Source organism: Camelus dromedarius, chromosome X, assembly GCF_036321535.1.
Source record: "Camelus dromedarius isolate mCamDro1 chromosome X, mCamDro1.pat, whole genome shotgun sequence".
In the NCBI taxonomy this organism is placed as follows: domain Eukaryota; kingdom Metazoa; phylum Chordata; class Mammalia; order Artiodactyla; family Camelidae; genus Camelus; species Camelus dromedarius.
This window is the reverse complement of record NC_087472.1, coordinates 104,911,368-104,934,098: the sequence shown is the minus strand read 5'-3', so window position 1 is coordinate 104,934,098 and position 22,731 is coordinate 104,911,368. Positions and strand designations below refer to the sequence as shown.

General features: G+C 43.0%; 1 protein-coding gene and 1 long non-coding RNA gene across 3 annotated transcripts in view; both read left to right on the top strand.

The window, feature by feature from the left end:
- Window positions 1-15,131, top strand: part of EGFL6 (EGF like domain multiple 6) — a 106,820-nt gene extending 91,689 nt beyond the window's left edge. For both annotated transcript variants that reach the window (XM_010993699.3, XM_064482559.1), the window contains exons 8-12: window positions 4,708-5,034; window positions 6,400-6,480; window positions 9,223-9,324; window positions 10,452-10,717; window positions 14,505-15,131. In XM_010993699.3, coding sequence (XP_010992001.2) covers window positions 4,708-5,034; window positions 6,400-6,480; window positions 9,223-9,324; window positions 10,452-10,717; window positions 14,505-14,615 — 887 coding nt within the window. In that variant the 3' untranslated portion in view covers window positions 14,616-15,131. The remainder of the gene's footprint in view (window positions 1-4,707; window positions 5,035-6,399; window positions 6,481-9,222; window positions 9,325-10,451; window positions 10,718-14,504) is intronic.
- A 6,761-nt stretch (window positions 15,132-21,892) lies between these two features.
- LOC135320085 (uncharacterized) lies at window positions 21,893-22,634 on the top strand. The gene is made up of 2 exons (XR_010379249.1): window positions 21,893-22,117; window positions 22,401-22,634. It is a non-coding gene; the product is annotated as an uncharacterized LOC135320085 (long non-coding RNA).
- Window positions 22,635-22,731: the final 97 nt, after the last annotated feature.

The window sequence follows — 22,731 nt, the reverse complement described above, 5'->3', positions numbered from 1 at the left end:
GCCCAAAGGTAACTAAGAGCTGTCGGTGGGGTTGCATTCTCCTTTACAAATGCCCACCGGCTATCTCAGGGTGAAGCAGGGAACTCCGTGGCCTAGGGAAGGTCCACTGCACAGCCTTTCGGGCCGGGGGCTCCGGGAAGAATTCCTGCCTCGGGCTGGAAATGGGGTTCAGTGGCTACTCAATCTCCAGCACCTCGATGCTATGGTTTCTGTCCCTGCATGTAGATGTGCCCATGATGTCCTTCTGAAACCTTATTCAGAGACAGACAGGGAGTGGCCTCCTGTGCAGGGCTGTGCATGGGTGGGATGGCAGGGAGGACGCCATCATTCTGAGAGGTCCTCAGAGAGGAGACTGAATTGCTCAGCTTTCCAAATAGGATCAGTGGCCAAGGGCTCCTTCCCGCCACCAAATTTGAACACGTCCGTTCCAGCCTCACTTGTGTCAAGCCGTGTGGTGTAACGGTCCACAGCGCAGGAGCTCAGAAGGTGTGAACTTCAGTCCGAGCTGTGCCCCATACTGGCTGTGACCTCTAGCAGGTTGCTTAACCTCTCTCAACTCAGTTTCCTCCTTGGAGCTCCCTGACTTCCGGGAGGCGGGTGGACAGTTCCGTGCTTATCCTGAGCCCCAGTGCAGTGGGCTCTCTCTGCATCGTGGTCCTGCGGCTTTCTCTAAAGGGCTGCCCAGCCCCCGAGTTCACGCCCCCAGGGACATTCCTCAGCAGTGAAGGCCAGGACTCTGGGCGTAAGTGCCCCGGTTCCCCTTCGAATGGCAGGACAGTTCGGAGGTAGGTTCTGTGCTGGTTCCCAGATGTCCCCAGCAGGGCTGAGCCCCAGCTCCCCACCTGCTCACTGAGGCACCATTTGGGGCTTTTCTCCCTTCTCCTCTCACTGTCCCCCTTCCCCTACTTCTGCCTCCTAGAATTACTTCCCAAGTAAATCACCGGCACCCAAATCCTTGTCTCACGTTCTACTTGGGAGGACCATCTGACCAGTTTGTCTCTCATAGGTTCATTGTGAGATTTGAATGCGGTAACAGAGGTAGAGAGCTTCCTTCAGCTGGACACACAGCGGAGGCTCAAAAAAGTTAGCTGGGTTGTTAGTGTTATTGGCACCATTGCAATCATATTCGTGAAGGGCTAGCTACTCTTTACTCTGAAATCCTGTAAAGGTAAATGCAAAAAAATGCCGTGCATACAAAAAAAAAAAAGCCTCAGGAAAACACTTAAAGGGCTTAGCTCCCGCTCGGAATGTATTAAATGCTGAGTAAGTATGCACTAGTAGTAGGAGTAACAGCGGCCGTGGCGTCTTTACCAAAATTCAACAACTGTTCCCATTGGAAAGCAGCTTCGTTAGTCATCAGAAATACACTTAGTCATTAGAAGTTCAATTTATATAGAGTATATTCAAGAACATAGGTGTTGCTACAACCAGGCCATTCCAGTATTTTTTCCTTCAATAATAGCATAAACAGAAGTTTGGAGGTATGGCCTGGAAAAAGTTTGTTGAACTCAGTAAAAGATTTTCAACATTCTAGTGATGAATTGTAAAAATAATAGCAAACACAAGCCGTTAATCTTAGTAATTGACATTTATTTGCTCACTTAAACCTCGCAAATACCCTCTTCTTATCCCAGCTTTGTAAATGGTGATCAAAGAGAAGTTAAGTATTGCCTTGAGGACTTAAGACTAGAAGGTGTGGGACTTGGTGTCATACCCAGGACTGGCATGTCTGTGACCCCTGGCTACTCCTTTGGGCGGAAACCTCTCCTGGACCCCTCCCCAGCAAACTCTCCCGGCTCAGCTTTTTTGCCATCCTAGTCCCTTCCTGATTTCTGCACCTCAAGATGCAGTACATCCCTCCATCCATCCATCGTCAAGTCTCTCCTCCCAGGACCATGTCCAAAGCTCAGATGAGAGGAGCATTTCTCCTGCCAGATGATAGATCATCTGGTGAACTCAGCACAGGTAAATGAATGTCAAAGTCATTTTCCTTCTGGGAGAGATGTTCTCACCCCATAGTGATCTTCTCTAAGTAAAGTCAGGATTTTCCGGTAGGCAGAAGTTTTTCACCAAGTGGATATTGAAAGAAATCTCACCTCTCTCTCAAGAGAAATTGTCAATCTCATTTACAGAAGACTGGCCTCTGAATCTCAAAACCCTAGAATTGCCTCTTTTTATGTCTGAGATCCCCAAATGTATCAGACCCTCCTACTGCAACTTCCTCCCATGTTTTTATAGTCTCAAGAAGATGATGCAGTAATCAAGAAATTTTCAAAACAGTCATCAGCTACGTCAGATTTGAAAGAGCAACACCTAGGTATGGCCAGATCTATCTGTTCACAGTCATGTATGTGCATAGTTCGTTTCACACCTGCCCCAGCTCTCCCTACATACTGAAGGACTGAAATCATTGGCACCGCAAAGGCTGTGATGGTTTGAAAAGTCAAACTTTAAGACAGAAACTAAGGCAGATGTTTAGGTTTGCCTGGTATAGGTTAAAACCCTCTCCTTATTATTTATTAAAGGTCTTTAGTGTTATGTTACTGATTATGTAGAGGAAATTTCCTGGGAATGGGTGTTTCCTGTTAATTTTTCCTGCTGGGTCCTGGGAAAAGAATCAGGGACCCATCGACCGAATTACACAGGGAAGCGTGCAGAGGAAGGTCTGTATATGCACATTACAATCAGAGCTTGTCATGCAGCCTCTGGCAGAGAAGCTGAAACCGGACATCGGAAGGTCAGGAAAATGAGTAATGATGGACTATTTGTATTAGTAGTAGTTGGTTTTGAACTTATAACCACAGGCTGTCACATTGATAAATAACTTGGACATTTCGTTGAAAAGAGAAATATACCTCTTGTCATAATAGCCTTAGACTGATTTCAAAGTAAAAGCGATGCATTAATTAAGGGTATATATATTTTCAAAACATTTTTCTTGCTCCTTTTGATTATTCAAAATGTTGTGGGCTCCTCCTTGGTTATTTTTCTACCACTTTGGGACAGATTGAATCAGCCAAATGATGGAGAAGGAACTGAGCAGGAGAAGAGAATAAAACATTGCCCCCAAAAAAATTCTAATAAAATCCCAATCCAGTTTCTTTTTATAATATTCTTTTTAGACACCAAAATTGATGTCTACTCCCTTATTTCATTTCCCTCTGAATATATCCAACTGGTAGAATTGGGTGAGTTGGTTTAGGTGGTATTAGACCCTTTTTGCTTAGTCTTAGACTTGCACATGCCTAGGTATTTTATAAAAGGACAGTATATTTTATTTTAAAAATCAAAGTTTTTAATCTTTTTAAATTACTTTTTTACATCATGGGTAGTTTTTTTTTAAATTGAAGTATAGTTGATTTGCAGTGTTGTGTTAGCTTCAGGTGCACAGCAAAGTGATTCAGTAGTTCTATGTATATATATTCTTTTTCAGATTCCATTATAGGTTATTACAAGATATTGAATAGTGTTCCCTATGATATACAGTAGGTCCTTGTTTATCTATGTATAGTAGTATATAGTTGGATATTCTTAATTATCACGGGTAGGTGCCTGGAAAGGGGGCATGTATCTCTGGACTCTTGATCTCAAGGAATTTGAAGCCATCTAGAGAAAAGTAACCCTTAATCCTAAAGAAGGAATAAACCTGTCATGGAAATAGGACTGGAAAAAGAGTCATTCATCTGCTTTACCCTCAAGTCTAGCTCTGCCCCAGGGTAGCTGAGTGACTTTGGGTAAGTCACAGAACATCACACATACTCAGTTGCCTCATCTACAAAACAAAGATGTGGGGCTAAAAGACCTTTTTTCTACCTCTCAAGTTCTTCTACACTATTTCCCCCAAGGGCCATTGATCCATGATTGGGTAGGGGGCAGATATGAGGAATTAACGTAGAGGTGCTTTTTTGTTTTGTTTTGTTTTTTGGGGGGGGAGGTGGCGAGAAGGGGAGGCAGCTAATTAGATTCGTTTATTTTTAGAGGCGGTACTTGAGCTTGAACCCAGGACCTCATGGGTACTAAGCATGTGCTCTACTACTGAGCTATATCCCTCCCCACTAGAGGTGCATTTTTAAAAACAATGTAATTTAGTGACGAGAAATAGGAAATGAATGTAAAAAGTAAATATAGATGCCTCTCTATAGTCAATAAGTGAAATCATTTTGCTTTAGAAAGTAGTTGATTGCGGTGAAGAAATTGAAAAGAGTGAGAGAACAAGGAAGGAAAATTAGGTGTGTATACATTGAACCATAAATCACCATTTTTGCAAGTTACAAATGGCCCATTATTAACAATTTATATCATCCAACATAATGCTACCTGTAATCTTTGAACATCAATTTTAAACAAATTACAGGCTACTTGGACAGTGCCAGCTTTGGTGAATATTAATATGAAAGCAGGAATATCCATCACGTGGGAATCTGTAGCCCAGCTTGGTAGGAGCAAGTATTTCATTATCGTAGCCTCTGAAGCAAAACGAAAGTGTATCCTCTAATGATTTAAGGTAGTTAAGATCCTACTGTGACATTGGAGCTTCTTAAAACCAGTGCAAAGATAGTTCTTCCTAAAATATCAAAGGTAGGGCCTTAATGGGTTGATTCTAGAAGCATTCATTTACTGCACTTGAACACTGTTTAAATGCTCCATTTCTCATGAGTGATCTAATTATTGGCCAATGTGGAACTTTTCTTTTATTGTTTATTTTAGTTATCCCTGAAAATTCTGTGAAGGAATTCCTCAAAGCACCAGGTACCATGAAAGACAGAATCAAGAAGTTGCTTGCTCACAAAAATAGCATGAAAAAGAAGGTAAAAATTAAAAACATTATCACAGAACCTGTGGGCACTCCCGCCCCTAAGGTTAACTTGCAGCCCTTCAGCTCTGAAGAGAGTGTTTCCAGAGATGGGGACCCTAGTGGAGAAAGAAAGAGGAATGAAGAGGGAAAGAAAGAGGGCCTGGAGGAGGAGAGACGAGATGAGAAAGCCCTGGAAAACCACGTGGAGCAGGAACAAAGCCTTCGAGGAGATGTGTTTTGTGAGTTTTACTCGTTCATTTATTCATTTTATGGATATCTATTTCTCAGACAAGATCGTTTCATCCCTTAAGTAAAATGGGATCGACTTTAAGTCCTAAGAAGCAGGGTTCTGTATAAGTTCTGGAAACTGACATCTTCTGCAGATATGAAATCAAATTTGCTGCTGTGGGAAGCAAGGAGGGTAAGTTCTGTCCCCTTGCCTGGGCAACGGCCAGGGGTGGGGGGCTTCCTATTGAACGCATACTCTCTTCCCACCCGCAGCCAAGTAAGCTTGCTTGTCCTGCCAGCACGGTTGTCTGGCTCTCCGTCTATGCGTGCAGGGCACCCCCAAACCACAGACAGCCTCCCCAGCTGGGTCTGCCAAACTCTACCTTTTTATTTTTTGAAGGCAGTTTTTACAAGCCCACTTCATGAAAGGAGAATTTCAGAGTTGGACGGTTATGATTTAAAAAGCCAAAATGGATAGTTGTAGAGAGGAAAATTCTCTGTAGAGCTGAAGCTTAAGTTTTCTGCATGAGCTGGATACCTGCCCTTTTCACTGGTGGCTGGGCAGAACCCACCATAAGCTTCAGCCCCTCGAGGATGGTTTCCATCTTAACCCACCCTGGATCCCCCACACTGAGCCTTCCCATCTCATTCTCATCAGGCATCTGGTGCTCCCTCTATATTTTGCCTTGTAACCTGTTCTTGCTCCATGGCCATTGGATTTCACCAAATGAAAAGTGGATGCGGGTCCACCCGTCCAAGAACTTTGCATACCAATGGCATTATCTCCCTTAACACAGAGTCACAGTCTCAAGAGAGTATGTTCCCAAAACCTGATGAGAAAGGACATGTTACTTAGGATACTTACGTGATACTTAGGTCAACTAAGGGCACCTTTGGGAAGAAGGTTCTAGATGAGGAAACTGGAACTAACATTAGGGAACCACAGCTGTAACACATTCTGTAAGTAGAATACAGTCGTCCCTTGACATCCACAGGGGATTGGTTCCAGGAACCCCCACAGATACCAAAATCCGTGGATGCTCAAGTCCCTTATATAGAATGGTGTAGCATTCGCATATAACCTGCACACATCCTCCCACGTAGTTTATAAGCTCTAGATTACTTAAAATACCTAATACAATGTAAATGTGATGTAAGTAGTTGCCTGGAGTGCGAGGCAAAGTCAAGTTTTGCTCTATAGAACTTTCTGGATTTTTTTTTTATGTATATATTTTTTGACCTGTGGTTGGTTGAATCTGTGGTTATGGAACCCACAGATATGGAGGGCCAACTGTATATAATAAAACCCTCTTGGTTCAGTCATTCATTCATCCCTTCTTAGGGTATTTCTTAACTGATCAAATGTTCATTGTTAGCCCCTAAGGTGAATGAAGATGGTCAGGTTGATTTGGTTCTAGTCCAAAGAAAAGCTACAACATCCAGCCTGGAGCACAGAGGTGAGTGATGCCTTCTCCCCAGTGTGTGCTCTGTCGCGGCATCCCGTGTTGTTTTCATTTCTTTGTGGCTTGAGATGGTTGTTTATGAATCATTGCTTCATTCCTGAACACCCAAGGAGAAAGTCATTACATCATGGTACCTGGTGTCAGTATGAAAGTATTAGGTCCTTATGTGATTAATACCAATGATTACAGTGTTGTAAGCCAGTCTTCTCTCCACCTCCGCCTGACACCTAAAGAGGTGAGGCGGATGATACATGAGGGAATGACTCATTGGCTTCCACTCCAACATGTGAGGGCCCACAGCCTGAAACTCACTGTTACGAAAATCTTGCCTGAACTGCCTGTGTCAGTTACCTGTTGCCATGGAAACACTTCGGAACTGACAGCCACAACTCTAGGTGGCCTACAGCAATAGAAACTCAGTTTTGTGTATGAGTCTGTGGGTTGGCTGGACAGTCCTGCTGATCCGAGCTGGTCTGTGTGGGACTCTCCCATGTGTCTGCATCAGCTGTGGGCCGGCTCATCTCAGCTGTGCTCTCTCACGTGCCTGGGGCCTCATGGGTCACCTGGGCTGACTCGGCTCTGCTCCATGTGATCTCCCATCTTCCAGCAGGCCGGCTAAGCCAGGCCTTGTGAGAAACTTCTACTAAAAACTCTCCAAAGGCTAGTGACCCAGCTCCTATGGCATCTTCTCTTCCATCTTTCTCCTGAGTGTTCCATTTGTTTAATTTCTCTGCATCAGACATCTTATTGCCCATTTTCCTGGTTAGGAAGAAAATGCTCAGGGGATAAGCTATGTTCTTCAGGTGCTCAGAACTTCTGCCCCAGCTCTGCTTTACACTAGCTAAGTGCTAATAAATCATTTGAGTTCCCTTTGGATCCACAAGCCAGCCAGTTTTCTTATTTTACTTTTTCTTCCATAATCTTTAATGAAACATAGAGAGTTTACAATTTTGCCTTATGAGCATAAGACCATAAAAGGTCAAAAACTGGGCAGCTGCTCAGTTCCTGGAAATCCCCACCCCTTCCCCAAAATAGTTGGAATAATCCTCCCCTCATTAGCATATAAAATTACCAAGCCCACAAAAACTGACAACCCCGCGCCTCATTGGTTGTGCCCTGTCTTGCCCTCTGAGACGGCTGGCATTCTATGGAGTGTGTATCTACTTGTACTTTAAACACCCCCCACCTCTCGGCCTCTCTCCCCCTCGCCTTTTGAGATGGCCTGCACTCTGCTTAGGGAGCATGTATCTCCTAAGCCGCTCTCTTCTGAGTGAGACGAACCGCACTCTTGTCTATGGGGTGTGTATCGCTCTAAACAAACTTGTTTTCACTTTACTAAGCTTCGCTCTTGAATTCTTTCCTGTGAGAGGCAAGAACCTACATTCTCTGGCAATGTCTTAGGAATGGGCCCCGCCCACTTTTTGACCTTTTATGGTCAGCCTGGGAACTGTCATGGCACCTGTGGGAGTGTCATTTAGCACGTTAATATATTACAGTGAATGTATAATGAAGCTCAAGGTCTACCAGAAGTCAAATCTTCTGCCATCTTGGTTCTAACCAGTTTATGTCGCATCCTCAACTGCTACGTCATTCTTTTAATGGTTGTGCCCTGCTCCCTTCCCTCCTGTCTCACCTACATCAGAGGTCAACAAGACTTTTCTGTAAAGGGCCAGATAGTAAATATTTCAGGCTTTCTGAACCATACCATCTAGTTGCATCTGCTCAGTTCTGTCACTGTAGCTCAAAAGTAGCCGTAGACAATACGTAAAGGAATGGGCGTGGTGTGTTTCAGTAAAACACAAGAGCAAGCAATGGGGCGGGACGTTAGTTTGCTGACCTCTGATCTCCATAAAAGTAACCAGAGGCCAGTTCAGAGCTTGTACTAGCTGGCCCTGTACTCCATGCAGTTGCTGCAATTTTGCTAAAATAACATTTAACAAACTTTTTTTTTCTATTTAAGCCATTATTTGAAACACCGACTATATGTGGGATAAAGTCAGTGTTGCATGCTTATCGGTAACAGTAGAAAAACAGAACCAGTGAAAACCTTTGTACAACTGTAATGATACTCAAAAGAGAAATGTATTATTTTACAATGCTTCACGCAGATGAATTCAAGTTTGGAGGTACTTAAATAAAAATACTATATATTTCTTTTAAAAAACAGTATGCACAATTGAAGCGTAAACAAATTTTACAAAGTACTGGTTATCCAAGTTAAGTAGAGCGTCTGAGGGCCTGATGGTTCAATAAAAGACCAGAAAAGAAATTGAGATAGAGAAGTTTATTACTAAGTTTATTACAGGGCCCTCCTCCAGGGGCCTCACAGGGAGGTAGAGAGCTTTGGGGTTGCTGGGCTAAGGCTGGGTTGGTTGATTCAAACGAAAATAATCAAAAATGTAAGCTCCAGGAGGTCTTATCTAAGGAGTGCTTGAGGGGAAGGCCCTGGGATCAGGGAAGACTGCTAATCGCAGGGGCTGTTGGGGAAGTCACATCAGGGACTGACTTTTGCTGATCCAGGGTGTGTGCTTGCACGATGACTGGTGCCAGTTTAAGGCCCCCAGAGGCCTTACAAAAAGGCCAGACAAAGCGGGTGCCAAAGCAGCAGTACCGTGGAGTAGCTCAGCTTAACTCTTGACAGCAGCTGAAAACGTGGCATCACCTTCCAAAGCTCCCAACGTTCAACGTTTTCCTACTGCTCTCAATGATGACGAAATGCACCCTTTTTCTTAGCAGATTTAAATATCTCAGCTGACTGCAGCTTTGACCATGGGGTCTGTGACTGGAAACAGGATATAGAAGATGATTTTGACTGGAATCCTGCTGATCGAGATAATGGTATTTAGATTTCACTATTTCATGTTCTGCGATACAGTCCAGGTAAAGGAAGCTCTCCAGTGATGGGAGGGTCATTATTCCTGTCACTTGTTAGGCTAGGAAACTTTTAGACCTTCCCAAGTCTCCCTTGATGAATGACTGACTGGATCTAGTGTATATTCTCCTCCTTAATCACTCTCCCAAACAGTCTCTGGGCCCAGTGAAAACCAAGGCAGTGTCACCTTGGCTCCTATGAGTGTCTCTGTGATGTAGAATAGCAGAAGATTTCACCCACCATCCTCTCCTCCCCTGGCTTCTAGAGGAATTCCTTCTACCTATCAACTTCTTCAGACCCCAGTCTATAAGAGTTTTTGCCCAAGTCCATCAAAGGCACAACCAGAAGATTAGAGATGAGCAAATATCCACTACACTGGTTAAAAGATACTTGGCAGAATGATCTTAGGATCAGAAGGTGACCTGTGTTCCTGCCATCTTAACTCAGAACTTGGACTGATCCGTTACACGTGGTGGTTGAGCTCCGTGGTACCATTAGTACAAATCCACGTACATTGTGGATGCAATCCCATGCTGTGGACCCGCCTGAGGCGCTGCCCGTCATGCATATCGACTCGGTGGAGAAATGCAGTCCAGGGTCCAAACAACTAAGGTGGAAAATTCTGGAACACAAGTTCTCCGTCAGCTGCAAATTACCTACAGTACTAAAAGACGATTTAATTAATTTTTTACTCTGTATCTGCTATAACCAAGTTTTGTGAATTTGGACAAATTCCTCGGTTGCCTTCACTGTACAACAAAGAATTTCAGTTCTGTGATCCCTAAAATTCATTTTAGCTTGAAAATTGTGTTCCTGAATGTTCAAAATGAAAGACTTCAGCTTTCCTTACAGGAGACTATTGTTCATTTTTTGCAGCTATTTTATTCATTACAGCCAAACCCTTTACCATGGCCTTATTTTTTAAAAATTTTTTTGTGGGGGAGGTAATTATATTTACCTATTTATTTATTTTTAGAGGAGGTACTGGGGATTGAACCCAGAGCCTCGTGCATGCTAAGCATGCGCTCTACCACTGAGCTACACCCTCCCCCTGCAGTGGCCTTATTAACTGTGGCTTTTTCTTCTCTTCAAGCTGTTGGCTACTATATGGCAGTTCCGGCCCTGGTGGGCCAGAAGAAGGACGTTGGCCGTTTGAAACTTCTCCTCCCCGACCTGCAGCCCCAAAGCAACTTCTGTTTGCTCTTTCATTACCGGCTGGCTGGAAACAAAGTAGGGAAGCTTCGAGTGTTTGTGAAGAACAGTAACAGTGCCCTGGCCTGGGAGAAGACCAGGAGTGCAGATGAACGGTGGAAGACGGGGAAAATACAGCTCGACCCAGAGATGGATACTCCCAAAAGCGTAAGTGGAAAACAGTATTGAACGAGATGTTGACATTCTTTTTCCGTGATTTAACAAACAAAACACTCACTGAGCTACGTAGGCACTAGGGCTACAAAGATGTGTAAGACTTTTTCCCGACCCTTAAAGAGCTTATATTCTGGAGCAAAGTAGGCCAGGCAATTAATAGCACAACGAACGATGATGCGTGTCAGGTGCCTGCATGTTACATTCTGTGGACATGAGCTGTTTGTGTGTCAGGCTCCTCTCAACACCTTCCCTCCGAACCAGGCTCTAAATTCCTTAATGTGTAAAAGCATATCTTGTTCATTCATTTTGTACCCAGCACCTACCACAATGAATACAGGCTAGAAGGTCATTTTTAAATGTTTTTTGGACTGAACGGAGAGAGGGGCTGTTGTCTGGGGTCCCTAAAACCACCCTCAGGTTCCGTGATTCCCTAGAAAGACTCAAAGTACTCAGTAAAGCTGTTGCAGTTTGTTCATGATTATAGTTTGTTACAGTGAAAGGATATAGGTTAAAATCAGCAGAGGGAAAAGGCGCGTAGGGCAGAGGAGAGGCTAGGCACAAGCTGGCAGTTTTCCTCTCCCAGTGAGTCACGTAGATAGTTCTTAATTCTTTCAGCAATGACGTGGGACAACATGCACAAAGCACTACCCACCAGGGAAGCTCACTCAAGCCTTGATGTTCAGGGATTTTGTTGGGGGTCCATCTTCCTGCACAACTGCCCACGTGGCCGACCCTAGTTACTCAGTCTCTAACTTCTCCAGAGGCCAGGCCAATACTGTGTGACCCAACATCCCCATCAGAAATCACATGGTTGGCATAAACTATGTGGCGTGGCCAAAGACACTCTTAAGAGGTAGGATAGTCCAGGGACTTAGAGGTTATCTCCCAGGAACCAGTCAAGGGCCAAACCTTTGTTTGGAATGTGCAGAGTTTGGACAACCCAGACCTGCCGAGTTCATCTTTTATTGCACAGTGGGCTTAATAAAGGAAAAGGGAACAGAGTTTTAAGAGGAAGTTGATCAATGGGATAAAATGCTCAGAAAGAGCAAATAGGATAAAAATGACAAAGTCTCTATTAAGTTTGACCATCAGGAGGTGGCAGCTGACCTTTGCAGGAGTTGTGTCTTTGGAGGGGAAGAGGGAAGGCCACCCATGAGGAAGAAAAGGAGCAGAGCTCTGGGCCCATGTGAAAAGTTTGGTCGAGGTGGGAAGGGAAAAGATAGGGTGAAAGCTAGAAGGAGCTATATGAAGAGCTGAGTTCCCAGCTATGGTGACAAGAGGAAGACCAATTAGTAGACCCATGAACTAGGATTCTGTTTCTACTTCGCTTGTGAAAGATAATATGTTAGTTAACAAAAGTCAAATCCTGTAGTAGGTGTCAGACCAAAAAGCCAGGTCCCACGTCTCAGATGCTAGATTAAACATCTCCTCATTCATTCATCATCCTTGAATCAAAGCAGAACATCTTGTTTAAAATACACTCTACTAAAGAAGTTGTGGTATGTGTATACAATGGAACACTACTCAGCCATAAAAAAGAATAAAATAATGCCATTTGCAGCAACAAGGATGGACCTGGAGATCGTCATTCTAAGTGAAATAAGTTAGGCAGAGAAAGAAAAATACCATATGGTGTCAGTCATATATGGAATCTTAAAAAAAAAAAAAAAGACACAAATGAACTTATTTACAAAACAGAAACAGACTCACAGACATAGTAAATAAACTTATGGTTACCAGAGGGGTGAGGTGGGTGGGAAGAGATAAATTGGGAGTTCAAGATTTGCAGATACTAACTACTATATATATAGATAAACAACAAGTTTCTACTGTTTAGCACAGGGAACTATATTCAATATTTTGTAGTAACCTATAATGAAAAAGTATGAAAAGGAATATATGTATGTATGACTGAAACATGCTGTACACTACCAGAAATTGACACAACACTGTAAACTTACTATACTTCAATTTATAAAAAAAGTACGCATGACAGACATGGCATGGTTGTGAGCATCAGTCTTAAAGGCTTTCTTGAAAATGCCAATTTGCTCTAAGTTTGAATTTATTTTTTGAAAAAGTTTAGAAAAGACAAAGGAAAATCACTTTATTAAAAAGTAAAGATTTGTGATCATTGCACAGTAACATGAGTGCTTCCATGTTTTGCAATTTACCTTCCACATGGATACATATTTTAATTTATTTCCAACCATGATATGCACCTGCTGTTGATAGAATATGTGTTTGTGTCACTTTAAAAAAGAATAACATGTTCCAAATTAAATATTCCTTTTCTAAAACTTTTGTTCTTGGGTAACCTTGATCATCTTTGACTCAGAATCCTTTTGCTGTCCTCTGAATCTGCTTATCTCTGATACTGAGAATTAAGGAATTAAAGAACCCACTGTGTGTATTACCTTCTTCATTACTTACAGTGAGTGGTATTTAATAGATGTTCCATAAATTGTAGCTATTACTATTTTCATAATTATTGAATTTAAAATATTTTGGGGTTTTTTTCTGATTTTAAAACTAACATGAACTTTTTAAAAAAATTAACAGTATTGAAGAAACATAAATGTTTATTCAGCAAATATTTATTTTAATAAAATTTCTAGGGGGAGGGTATAGCTCAGTGGTAGAGTGTGTGCTTAGCATGCACAAGGTCCTGGGCTCAATCCCCAGTTCCTCCATTAAAATAAATAAGGAAATAAGGAAACCTAATTACTTCCCCCCCAAAACAAAACAAACAAAAAACCAACAAAGAATTTCTTTGGAAACATTTTTGAATGAATGAATGAGTATAAAATAGTCACTGTACATCCTTAATTTTGTCAAATGAGTTATCTCTGTCATTTTCTGTCCAATCTGAAGATGAATTTTTTTAGTATTGATCCTGTGTTCGCCATGCATTAGAAATTTCTAAAACATAAAATTTGCTCCTCTTTTTATTTTTTTTAAATATCTTAGATAAAAATGATTATAGCCTATTATGAAACATTTTTCAACACATAAAAACTGTAGCATTGCAGATAATTTCAAATATTTAAACCAACATTTTAAGAGAAATAACTTTATTCCTGCAAACTACCAAAATCTGAACATATCAAAGTAATTCCCTTTCAACTATATAGTTTTACATTAGATCATTAGATGTTCACGAGGGATGTTAAATTTCTTCTAGCCTGCTTTTTGAAAAGAAAACCATATTATTCTTTTAGTTTTGCTTTTTTTTTTCTTTAAATGGAAATTCTAAAATTTCTGCTTAAACCTTAGTTTTCTCAGCTTTTCAGGGTTTTCCAGATTCTTTTAATTATTTTTTATTGAAGTATAGTTAATCTACAGTGTTGTATTAATTTCCAGTGTACAGCATAGTGATTCAGTTATACATGTGTATATTCCTTTTCATATTCTTTTACATTATAAGCTGTTACAAGCTATTGAATATGGTTTCCTGTGCTATACAGTAGGACCTTGTTGTTTATTTCTTGATATATAGCAGTTTGTATCTGCAAATCCCAAACTCCCAATTTATCCCTCCCCATCCAGATTCTTTAAGGTGTTGCAGTGACCCTGTTTTCTCTGAATGTAATTCACTCAGTGTAGATACATGGCATCTGGAAAATATTATATATATAGATTTTTTTTCAATGTCAAAACCTGTTTCTATGCAAGAGGGACGTAGTAGTTTAGTCCAGTGTAATAGCTATTAACTAGTGCAAGTATATTATTGCTTTAAATATTTTGAAGTAATTTTTTATTCCCTCTCCATTATTAGATCATTTTTGAAGCAGAACGTGGCAAGGGCAAAACCGGAGAAATTGCAGTGGACGGCGTCTTGCTGGTTTCAGGCTTATGTCCAGGTGGCCTTTTATCTGTGGATGGCTGAATGTTATTGTTGCCTTTTACATCGTTATGTTTGGCTTTCTATGTCAGTTCTCTGTTTTTTGACATTACATCATAGACCTCTCCCATTTTAGAAATACAAAGTGAAAAATTGTAATGCACCAACAGAATCATTATTGTAAGATGCTTTTCTTGTGTGAGATATGCCAATATTTGCTTTAAATATAGTACCACTGTGTCTTCTCACTCATCTCTGAATTTATAAAATATGGAGTTGTCAGTTCAGCTCCCCCTCGCAGTATATTTGATTTGTCTGCATGACTTGATGAATCTATTTTACAACGTTTCTAGAATTACCAAAAAGGAAAAAAAAAAAAGGCACAGAAAAATGTTTAACTGTCTGACTTTTATGGCATTTCTTGGAAACTGTGACATCACAGATAGACTTTTACCTACGTGGCTTAGCCTGATCTTTTACAGCCAAGCTTGTATATTTAAATTCTTTATAATAATAATATCCAAATACTCACCTTTTGTCATGGTTTAAGTTTTTCTAAGTAAGTAAATGTGTTGTTGATTCTATGTTTAATTATGTGTATGATTATTTGCTTTGCTAGAATATGTGTTTATTCTTTTCTCTTTGGAAATACTTATATATTTTAAAAAATTCTTAAAATTACTTGCTATTATGGGATCACATGACTGCTTTATTAGGCCTCATAACTGCAATGCAAACAGCTTAAGTTGTTGAACTCAAGGCCTCAGAGAAATCCCTAAAACCTAATTATGCAAGTAGCAGGATTCCAAAAAAGACTGATGCCTCCTCTGTTTCTCTTTTCTTCCAAATTCAAGAACTGATTTGTGTGGTAATGAATCCTGAGTGTGTTCCCTGAGGATGAAAGCATATTCTGTTTTAAGATTCTGGGTCAGAAACAGGTTCAAGATAGCTCCCAAACAGAAGGTTCCCCAGATTGTTGCCTGTTAGCCCCAAAATTTTACTAATCTTTAAAATTTGTAGCTTTTACTTTTAAGGCTTTTTTTTTTTTAACACCAAAACTCTTAGTAATCCTTCTTTGTCGTCGTCATCTTTGTTTTTTCAAGTAATCTTTCTTCAACAATGTTCTCTTCAATACAACCAACACATACAACCTTTCAAGATGGTGGGAAAAAACACATTGTTTTCCGTTAGTGTGAAGTACTTTTGTCATACAGAGTGTACACAGGACTGTAGGTATATCTGTTAGGATAACTGCTAGTTATAGAGACCCCCCAAAATTGTGTGTCTAGTGAGATCACGTGAAGAACTGCCTGGCTCAGTCAAATCAATCCACAGAGTTGTAAGAGATAATAAAATAGCTGTGGTAAGGTGCTAAAGTGTGGGATGGTTTGTTACACAGCAAGAGCTAACTGACACAGGTGGTTTCTAAGACTGCGGTAGACTTAAAGAAGACTCCCCTCTAACCAGGGAAATTTGAGAGCGTAGGTGTGGTTTAGATTAAAGGAAGATAAGAGGGGAGAAATTGCAGTGAAGGGCAGTGCCCAGTAATCCAGGTTAAAGGAAGAGATGTTGAACCAGAAATGGAATAGGAAGTCCTGCAATTATGTTACGTATGGGTAGATAATCAGTGTATGAAGCTGAGTTAAGTTGAACTGAATAATATTTTTAATGGTTCTCTAGTATCTGTAGCAGAGACTTCTAGTTGCCCAGTATTTATTCTCACCTTTTTCCTTACTAGTATAACCATATATAAATATATATATGAGGTTAGGGGAAGATGTGCTCAACTTAAGGACTGTTTTTCCCAACCTCTCTTTCTGATGGGGAGTCCACTGAAGTCATTGGTGGGGCTTCTGGGAAGGCTCATTAAAGAAGGCTCTCAGTTGGCAGCCCCTTTTGCCCTTTCTCTTCCTCCTTCTGCCTGCCTGCAATGTGGTTGTGAAGGCAGGCGCTCTAGGAGCTGCCTTGTGACCGTGAGAGCCAGGACCACACCCAAGGAGGACTACGTAGCTGGAGGAAGCCTGGGTCCCTGATGACATGATGGCATCTCTACCACTGTCCCAGGCTGGTCACTGCTTGATATTTTATTAAGTGAGATAAAAACAAACTCTCTCTTGGTCTATCTAGGATTGCAAACAAAGTACAATCCAAAGTCAGGGGAACAGTCTTAGCCCCTGGGGACTGCCCCGCCATTTCCACTATAAGACCACAGTCTTGGGGACTGACTTCTTGGACCTTAAATACCAACATACTGTTTGGAATTCCGGTCAACAGCCTATAGCGTCACGGACCTCTAGCCTGCAGTAGCACTGAATCATATTTGGGTTCCTTTGGACAACGTAAGGTCAAATAACTCAGTCATGACTCCACATCTGTTGTCCCTAGTCACCACCCAAGATGGAAACCCCCCCGTCATCCATCCTTTCCCACTCTCTCATCCCCTCACTGTTATGGCCTCCTTCCTTTGGACACTAACTCCCACTGCTTCTGCCCCTGCCTCCATCACACATACTCCGTTGTCTGGGAAACAAACTCTCCTCCATTGTAATCCGGGTCAAAGATATCTTCCTAGTCTCCCAACCTTGGCTGAACTGAGTGCTCTCCCGGGGCTCCCCCTGCAGCCATATTGAAGGAAGCTGCTCATCCTCCCCCACTGCTCTCATTTCAGGGGCTGGAGTCTAGGGCAACATCCTCGTCGCTCCACTCTTGTTCACCATCTCTTATTTCTCTTTTTCCATGTAAAAGCCACCGTTCCTTGAAGGTGCAGTTAAATAGCTCTATGGCCCTCCATCTCTTCTAGCCATTGTCATCAACCACTGTGGTGACATCTAGGCAAATGACCCATCCAGAACCTGCCCTCAAAATTCTTTGACCTCCTCTATTCCAGTAACCATCATCTCCTCCTCAGTCTCTGCACCAAGGCCACCGCTTGGACTTGATCATCACCTCTGAATTCTTGAACTCCACCATTAAACTCCGGTTGATTAGCTTTCTCTTCTTAATCTCCCCACACTTATCCTTTGACCTTTTTGAAACCCCCATTCCCTTGACACCTTCATTTTCTCCCCCTCGCTTGGCTTCCTCCTGGCTTGACTCTGCCCTCAAATAAAACATAACCTAGACTCCAAGACCCATCATCCCTTTAAAGATGCTCTTGCCTGTGGCCCACAAAGCCCACGCTCTTGCGTCCTTCCGCCAGAACCACCAGGCAGAGCCCCAGTCTGGATCAAGCCAACTGCCTTCTTTTCTCCATCCTGTCTTCAGGCTGCTAAGCACTGTTAGAGAAGATGACACACTGTGCAGACTGAGTCTTCAACAAAACCAAGATCTTCAACTTCCTGCAGACGTTGAGTGCTGCCCAAGTGACCTACCACTGAATGGTGCTGCCTATTTGCCTGTCTAGACTAGACTGCCTTCCCCGGGATGGCCCACATCCTGCAGGCTCCTGGACCTGTATTAATATGTTGAAATAACAATAACGTCTGCCCCCATTTTGGCCTCCTCTCTGAGGCTGAATGTCGGCAGCTGCCCAAAGCACTGAATTGAAGATTTTAAGACCATATCTGCCACAAGGAAGCGGGGTGCTGTATGACCCCTTCTGCTCGGGGAATTGATGCCTCCCTGAGATTGTGCTCACCTCCAGCCTGGCCCGAGGTAGCCTGTGTTTTTTGTTCTTGTCTTCTTCTCTTGCAGGCACAGAATACTTGTGGGGTGACTATGGGGTACTTTGACCCGGAGATGCTTGCAGCTGTCAAGAACTGTTACTCTCCTTGCAAGCTAACAAGTTGGCCTGTCACAAGTTCATGGATATCGGTAGAAAACACGAGACTCCTGGGACAGAGATGGACTTGATTACTCACGGGACAGCAGGTAGCCTGGACCTCACGGTCACACCATTACCCCTTGCTCCCCACCCCAAGTCTCACAGAGGGTGGGGCAGTGCAGAGGCGGGTCCAGGAGGATGCGGGGTACACAGTGAGTTTGTGCCACAGTTGAGGAACCCCAAATTTAGGAAACCCCCCATCTTACAGGGGTACCAATAGCAACCCTGCCCCAACCTTGCCCCGGAAGGAGACAATATTTTTATTTTGGGCAGGAGAAAAATCTGTTCTTGATAAGGAAGACACTGTCTCTGTTCTCCCAGGCTGTGTCCTCTGCCAGCATCCTTGATAAGATGGTACAGGGCAAACCTGCCAATGCCTTTGTGCAGAAGATGGATGGAAAGACATGAGACCCATGGAGAATCAGACTCTTACCTTTCAGGGATCAGTTAGATTAGATGAGGGGCTGACACTGAGAAAGACTGGGCAGCAGTGTTGGCACCTCATACATTTACAACAGTCTAGGTAGTATTCTCACTAAGCAGTGCACTTACAATTTGTGCACTGGCTTTTCTAAATTTGTGTTATATTGCAATAAACATTTATTTTAAAAATAAAAGTATTCTACCCTCCCCCCACTTTAAGACGAACCACATCTATGTGACTTTATCCCGGTTGACTTGAGACACCTAGAGTGAATTCGTCTCCCAAATACCATCCAGGCAGGTTGTGACTGAAGTTACACAGACTCATGGATAATCTAGCCACAAGTAACTCTTACCTTGGGGATGTCCCCTGGCCTGCCATCCAGGATATTAAGGGGACCAGAGACATCTGCTTGTTGCTAGAAGCCGATGGCATTGGAGTCTTGAGGGGTGGGTCAACAGGCCTAGGGACTGAGGCCTAGGGAAACATCCCAGCTGCTCAGGAGCCTGGAAGCCTCGCCTTCAGCACATCTATTCATCTCTCTGGACAGTGATCAAAGTTTCTGCATCCCCCTTTCCTGTCTCTGTCACTGTCCTTTTAAAATCTTTTTCCTTCTGAGTCCCAGCCACAGTCACAGCTCGGCCGCCAAATGGTAGACACTTTCCCCTGCATTATGCGTTTTTTAGATCCTCTCTCAGAGTTGTAACAGCGCCCCCTTGTGGCAGCCTTGTGCACGTGTGCTGCTGCCGGCTGGTAAACAGCAGAAAGGGCTGTCTTCAGCAGCATCTCCTGTTGTGTCTTTCCGCTATTCCTCCCCTGCCCAGTGTCTTGTGAACCCGCTTCTTTCTGGGTACCCAGAACCTTCCGATCAGTCACCCCTGAGATCTCCTCCTCTCTCCTCCTCTCTTCCAATCCAATCTCGCAGACCTCTCTCTCTCTCCCAGTTCACCCCTCTCAACACTTACTTGTCCCTTGTCCCATTCTGCTGATCTCTGACTAGTGAAGGGAAACGACCCTTATAAGAAAACTCAGGCGTGAGGAATAACGGGCTGCAAGTGTAACCTTTCCTAAGGAATAACTGCTCTTTTTTAACAGCTGCTTCCGGTGACTTTACACAGAGGAATGAGTAAGAAGGCAGTTTCAGCACCAGAGTGGAAGAGGGCTGTTAGAATTCTGGAAGCTTCCTCCTGCCTTCCGGGCAAGTGGAGGGGGACCTGGAGAGAACCTCTCAGAGAGATTGACAGGTGCTCCTGCATTGAATTGAAAGGCCACAAGAAATGGTGCTTGACTCGCCTGAAAGACTGAACGGGTGAGAAGCCAGCTGGGGCTGCCGAAGACTGCCCGTGACCGTGAGGAGCGCGGCTGCAGAGGGGGCGGCCTCTGCTGCTGGGGCTCTCCCAGGGGCTGAGTGTGTACCCAGCCAGTAGCTGGGCTTAGGCTGTTTGGAAGGCCCTCACCCAAGGGGCCCATCTGCAGGTGAGCTGACCCAACACAAAAAGGCTGGGTGGGACATGCCACCAAGTGTAGGAGCTGGTGGTCAACCAGATGGTGTGTCATCTGAACGAGAGAATGGGTGAGGAGGGGCCCCGAACAAGGTGGGGGGGGATGTCTCCCCCCAAAAATGCCCAAAGTGAGCCCACAAAAAGAACCAAAGAGGCAGCCTTTGGACATGAACACACAGAGCGCCAATGGCAGGGAACAATACCATCAATCAAATTAGTTTCCTGTGCCTGCCAGAAAACCACTGTGGCTTAAAACAAAAGAAGTTTATTCTCTCCCAGTTCTGGATCAGAAGTTCCACCTCCAAGTGTTGGCAGGACCATGCTCCTTCCAGAAGCTCTGGGGAGAATCCTTCCTCACTTCTGCTGGCTTCTGGTGGCTCTAGGAGTTCTTTGGGTTGTGGCTGCCCCAACCCCACCCCGATGTCCACCTTTATCTTGACTGAAAAAAATGCACAACCTAACGGTTGAGAATTATGTTTTATTCGGTGGATTTTCTGAGGACTTCAGGCTGGGGAGACAGAGTCTCAGCTCTAAGGGACGATTCTGAGGAGGCAGGGGAGGAGCCAGGATATATAGGAGTTTTTGCAACAGAGACCAGGTAGTCAGAACATCAAAAGATTACTGTTCATTAAAGAAAACCAGATATCTCAAGTTAAGGAATTTAGTGCTTTTCTATGTGTGGGAAGATGGAAGAGCCTGGGCTCACTGAAATCATTCCTTTGATCTGCACCTTAAGTATCTAGGGCCAGTGTCCTGAAAGTCCCATCCTGGGCATACCTTTGGGTGTGGCTGCCGTGGCTTGATGGCTGCAACATCCTTTGTTGGCTAATCTGGCAGGCACCATTTTTCATTAGCAGTTTTCATGTGGCTTCTGCTCAGTCTCTGTGTCTTCTCTTCTGTCTCTTCTAAGGACACTTGTCATTGGATACCCAGGTAATGCGGCATGCTCTTATCTCAAGCTTTTAACTTATATCTCCAAAGACCCTTTTTTTTCCGAGTAAGATCACATTCACAGGTTGCAGGATTAGGAAGGGGCCATGTCCTTCTTGGCAGGGAAGGGGGGCACCATTCAGTCCACGCTACTAATCAAATAAGACCTTTTTACCACTCCTTCCTCCTATCTTCATCCTGAAGAAACCAGAAAATGGTGCAGGAAATGGAGAAAGGGTGCAGTAAGGAGAGGGAAGAAACTGATCTACATGTCTTTCCCTTTGTTGGTCCACAGAGTTACAGATCACACCATAGCTGAGGGAAGGTCAGCACTTTGAATTGGTTGAGTAAGTGAAGTTCTGATATTAAATTAGAACAGGCTTCTTAACAACCTAAAAATAAGATTCTTTCTTTATACCTGAAAGTGGCTGGAAAAGCTGTGGGGAAGCGAGGGGGAAGGGGAACTGGAGGAAGGTGGTCAAAAGGTACAAACTTCCAGTCATAAGTATGAGGGATGTAATGTACAACATGATAAAGATAATTAACAATGGCTGTATGTTGAACCTGAAAGTTGTTCAGAGTAAATCCTGAGAGTTCTCATCACAAGGAAAATGTTTTTCTTTTTTCTTTTGTATTTATGTGAGATGATGGATGTTCACTAACTTACTGGTGTTCATCATTTCATGATGTATATAGGTCAAGTCATTATGCTGTACACCTTAAACTTACACAGTGCTGTATTTCAGTTATATCTCAGTAAAAGCAGAAGGAAGAAAACAGAAAAGCTGTGGGATTTGCTCAAGCCTCAAGTTCCAACCCTAGAGCAGCCAAGGGGCAGTAGAGAGCAGACAGAAGTTTCAAGGCAATGGTGAGAAAAAAAAGTTTCTTCTTACATGCTACAAAGCCCAGCCTGTTCAATAAGTTAGATTTATAATAGGTGTCTCGCTTCGTTCTTGTGATAGAAACAGTCTTATAGCAATAACCTTTTGAAACCAGTCTCTTAGGTTATATCCGGGATTAACCTGCAGTATTTCAACAGTTTTTAAAAGGGAGTCGCTGTAGCTTCTTTACTAATTACAGCTTTAGTCTCGATCGTGTCTTTCCTACTAGGTAAAGTTTACTACATTGCTTATCACTCTGCTTCCTGACAGCATCCAATGCAGAGCAAAGCCCTGCTTCCTTAAATCTTCCTATATAGTAGGGGATCAGCAAAGAAGACTGCTACCTTCTCTCGTTCTACCATCACTTTGGATTTATTGGACCCTTGCAGGGAAAGAATATGTGCAGGTAAGAAGTGCAGGGTGTTCAAGGCTACTTAATGTATGTCTTCTACTTTCCTATCAACTGATGCATGTGAAGGGTGCAATAAATACTTGTTGAATTAATTACAGCATTAACTAATTCACATTTTTGTCCAAAGTTTTGTCGATTTTAGCTGAGCACTCTTTTGACTGGCAGCAGAAACGATACGTTGTTGAGTAG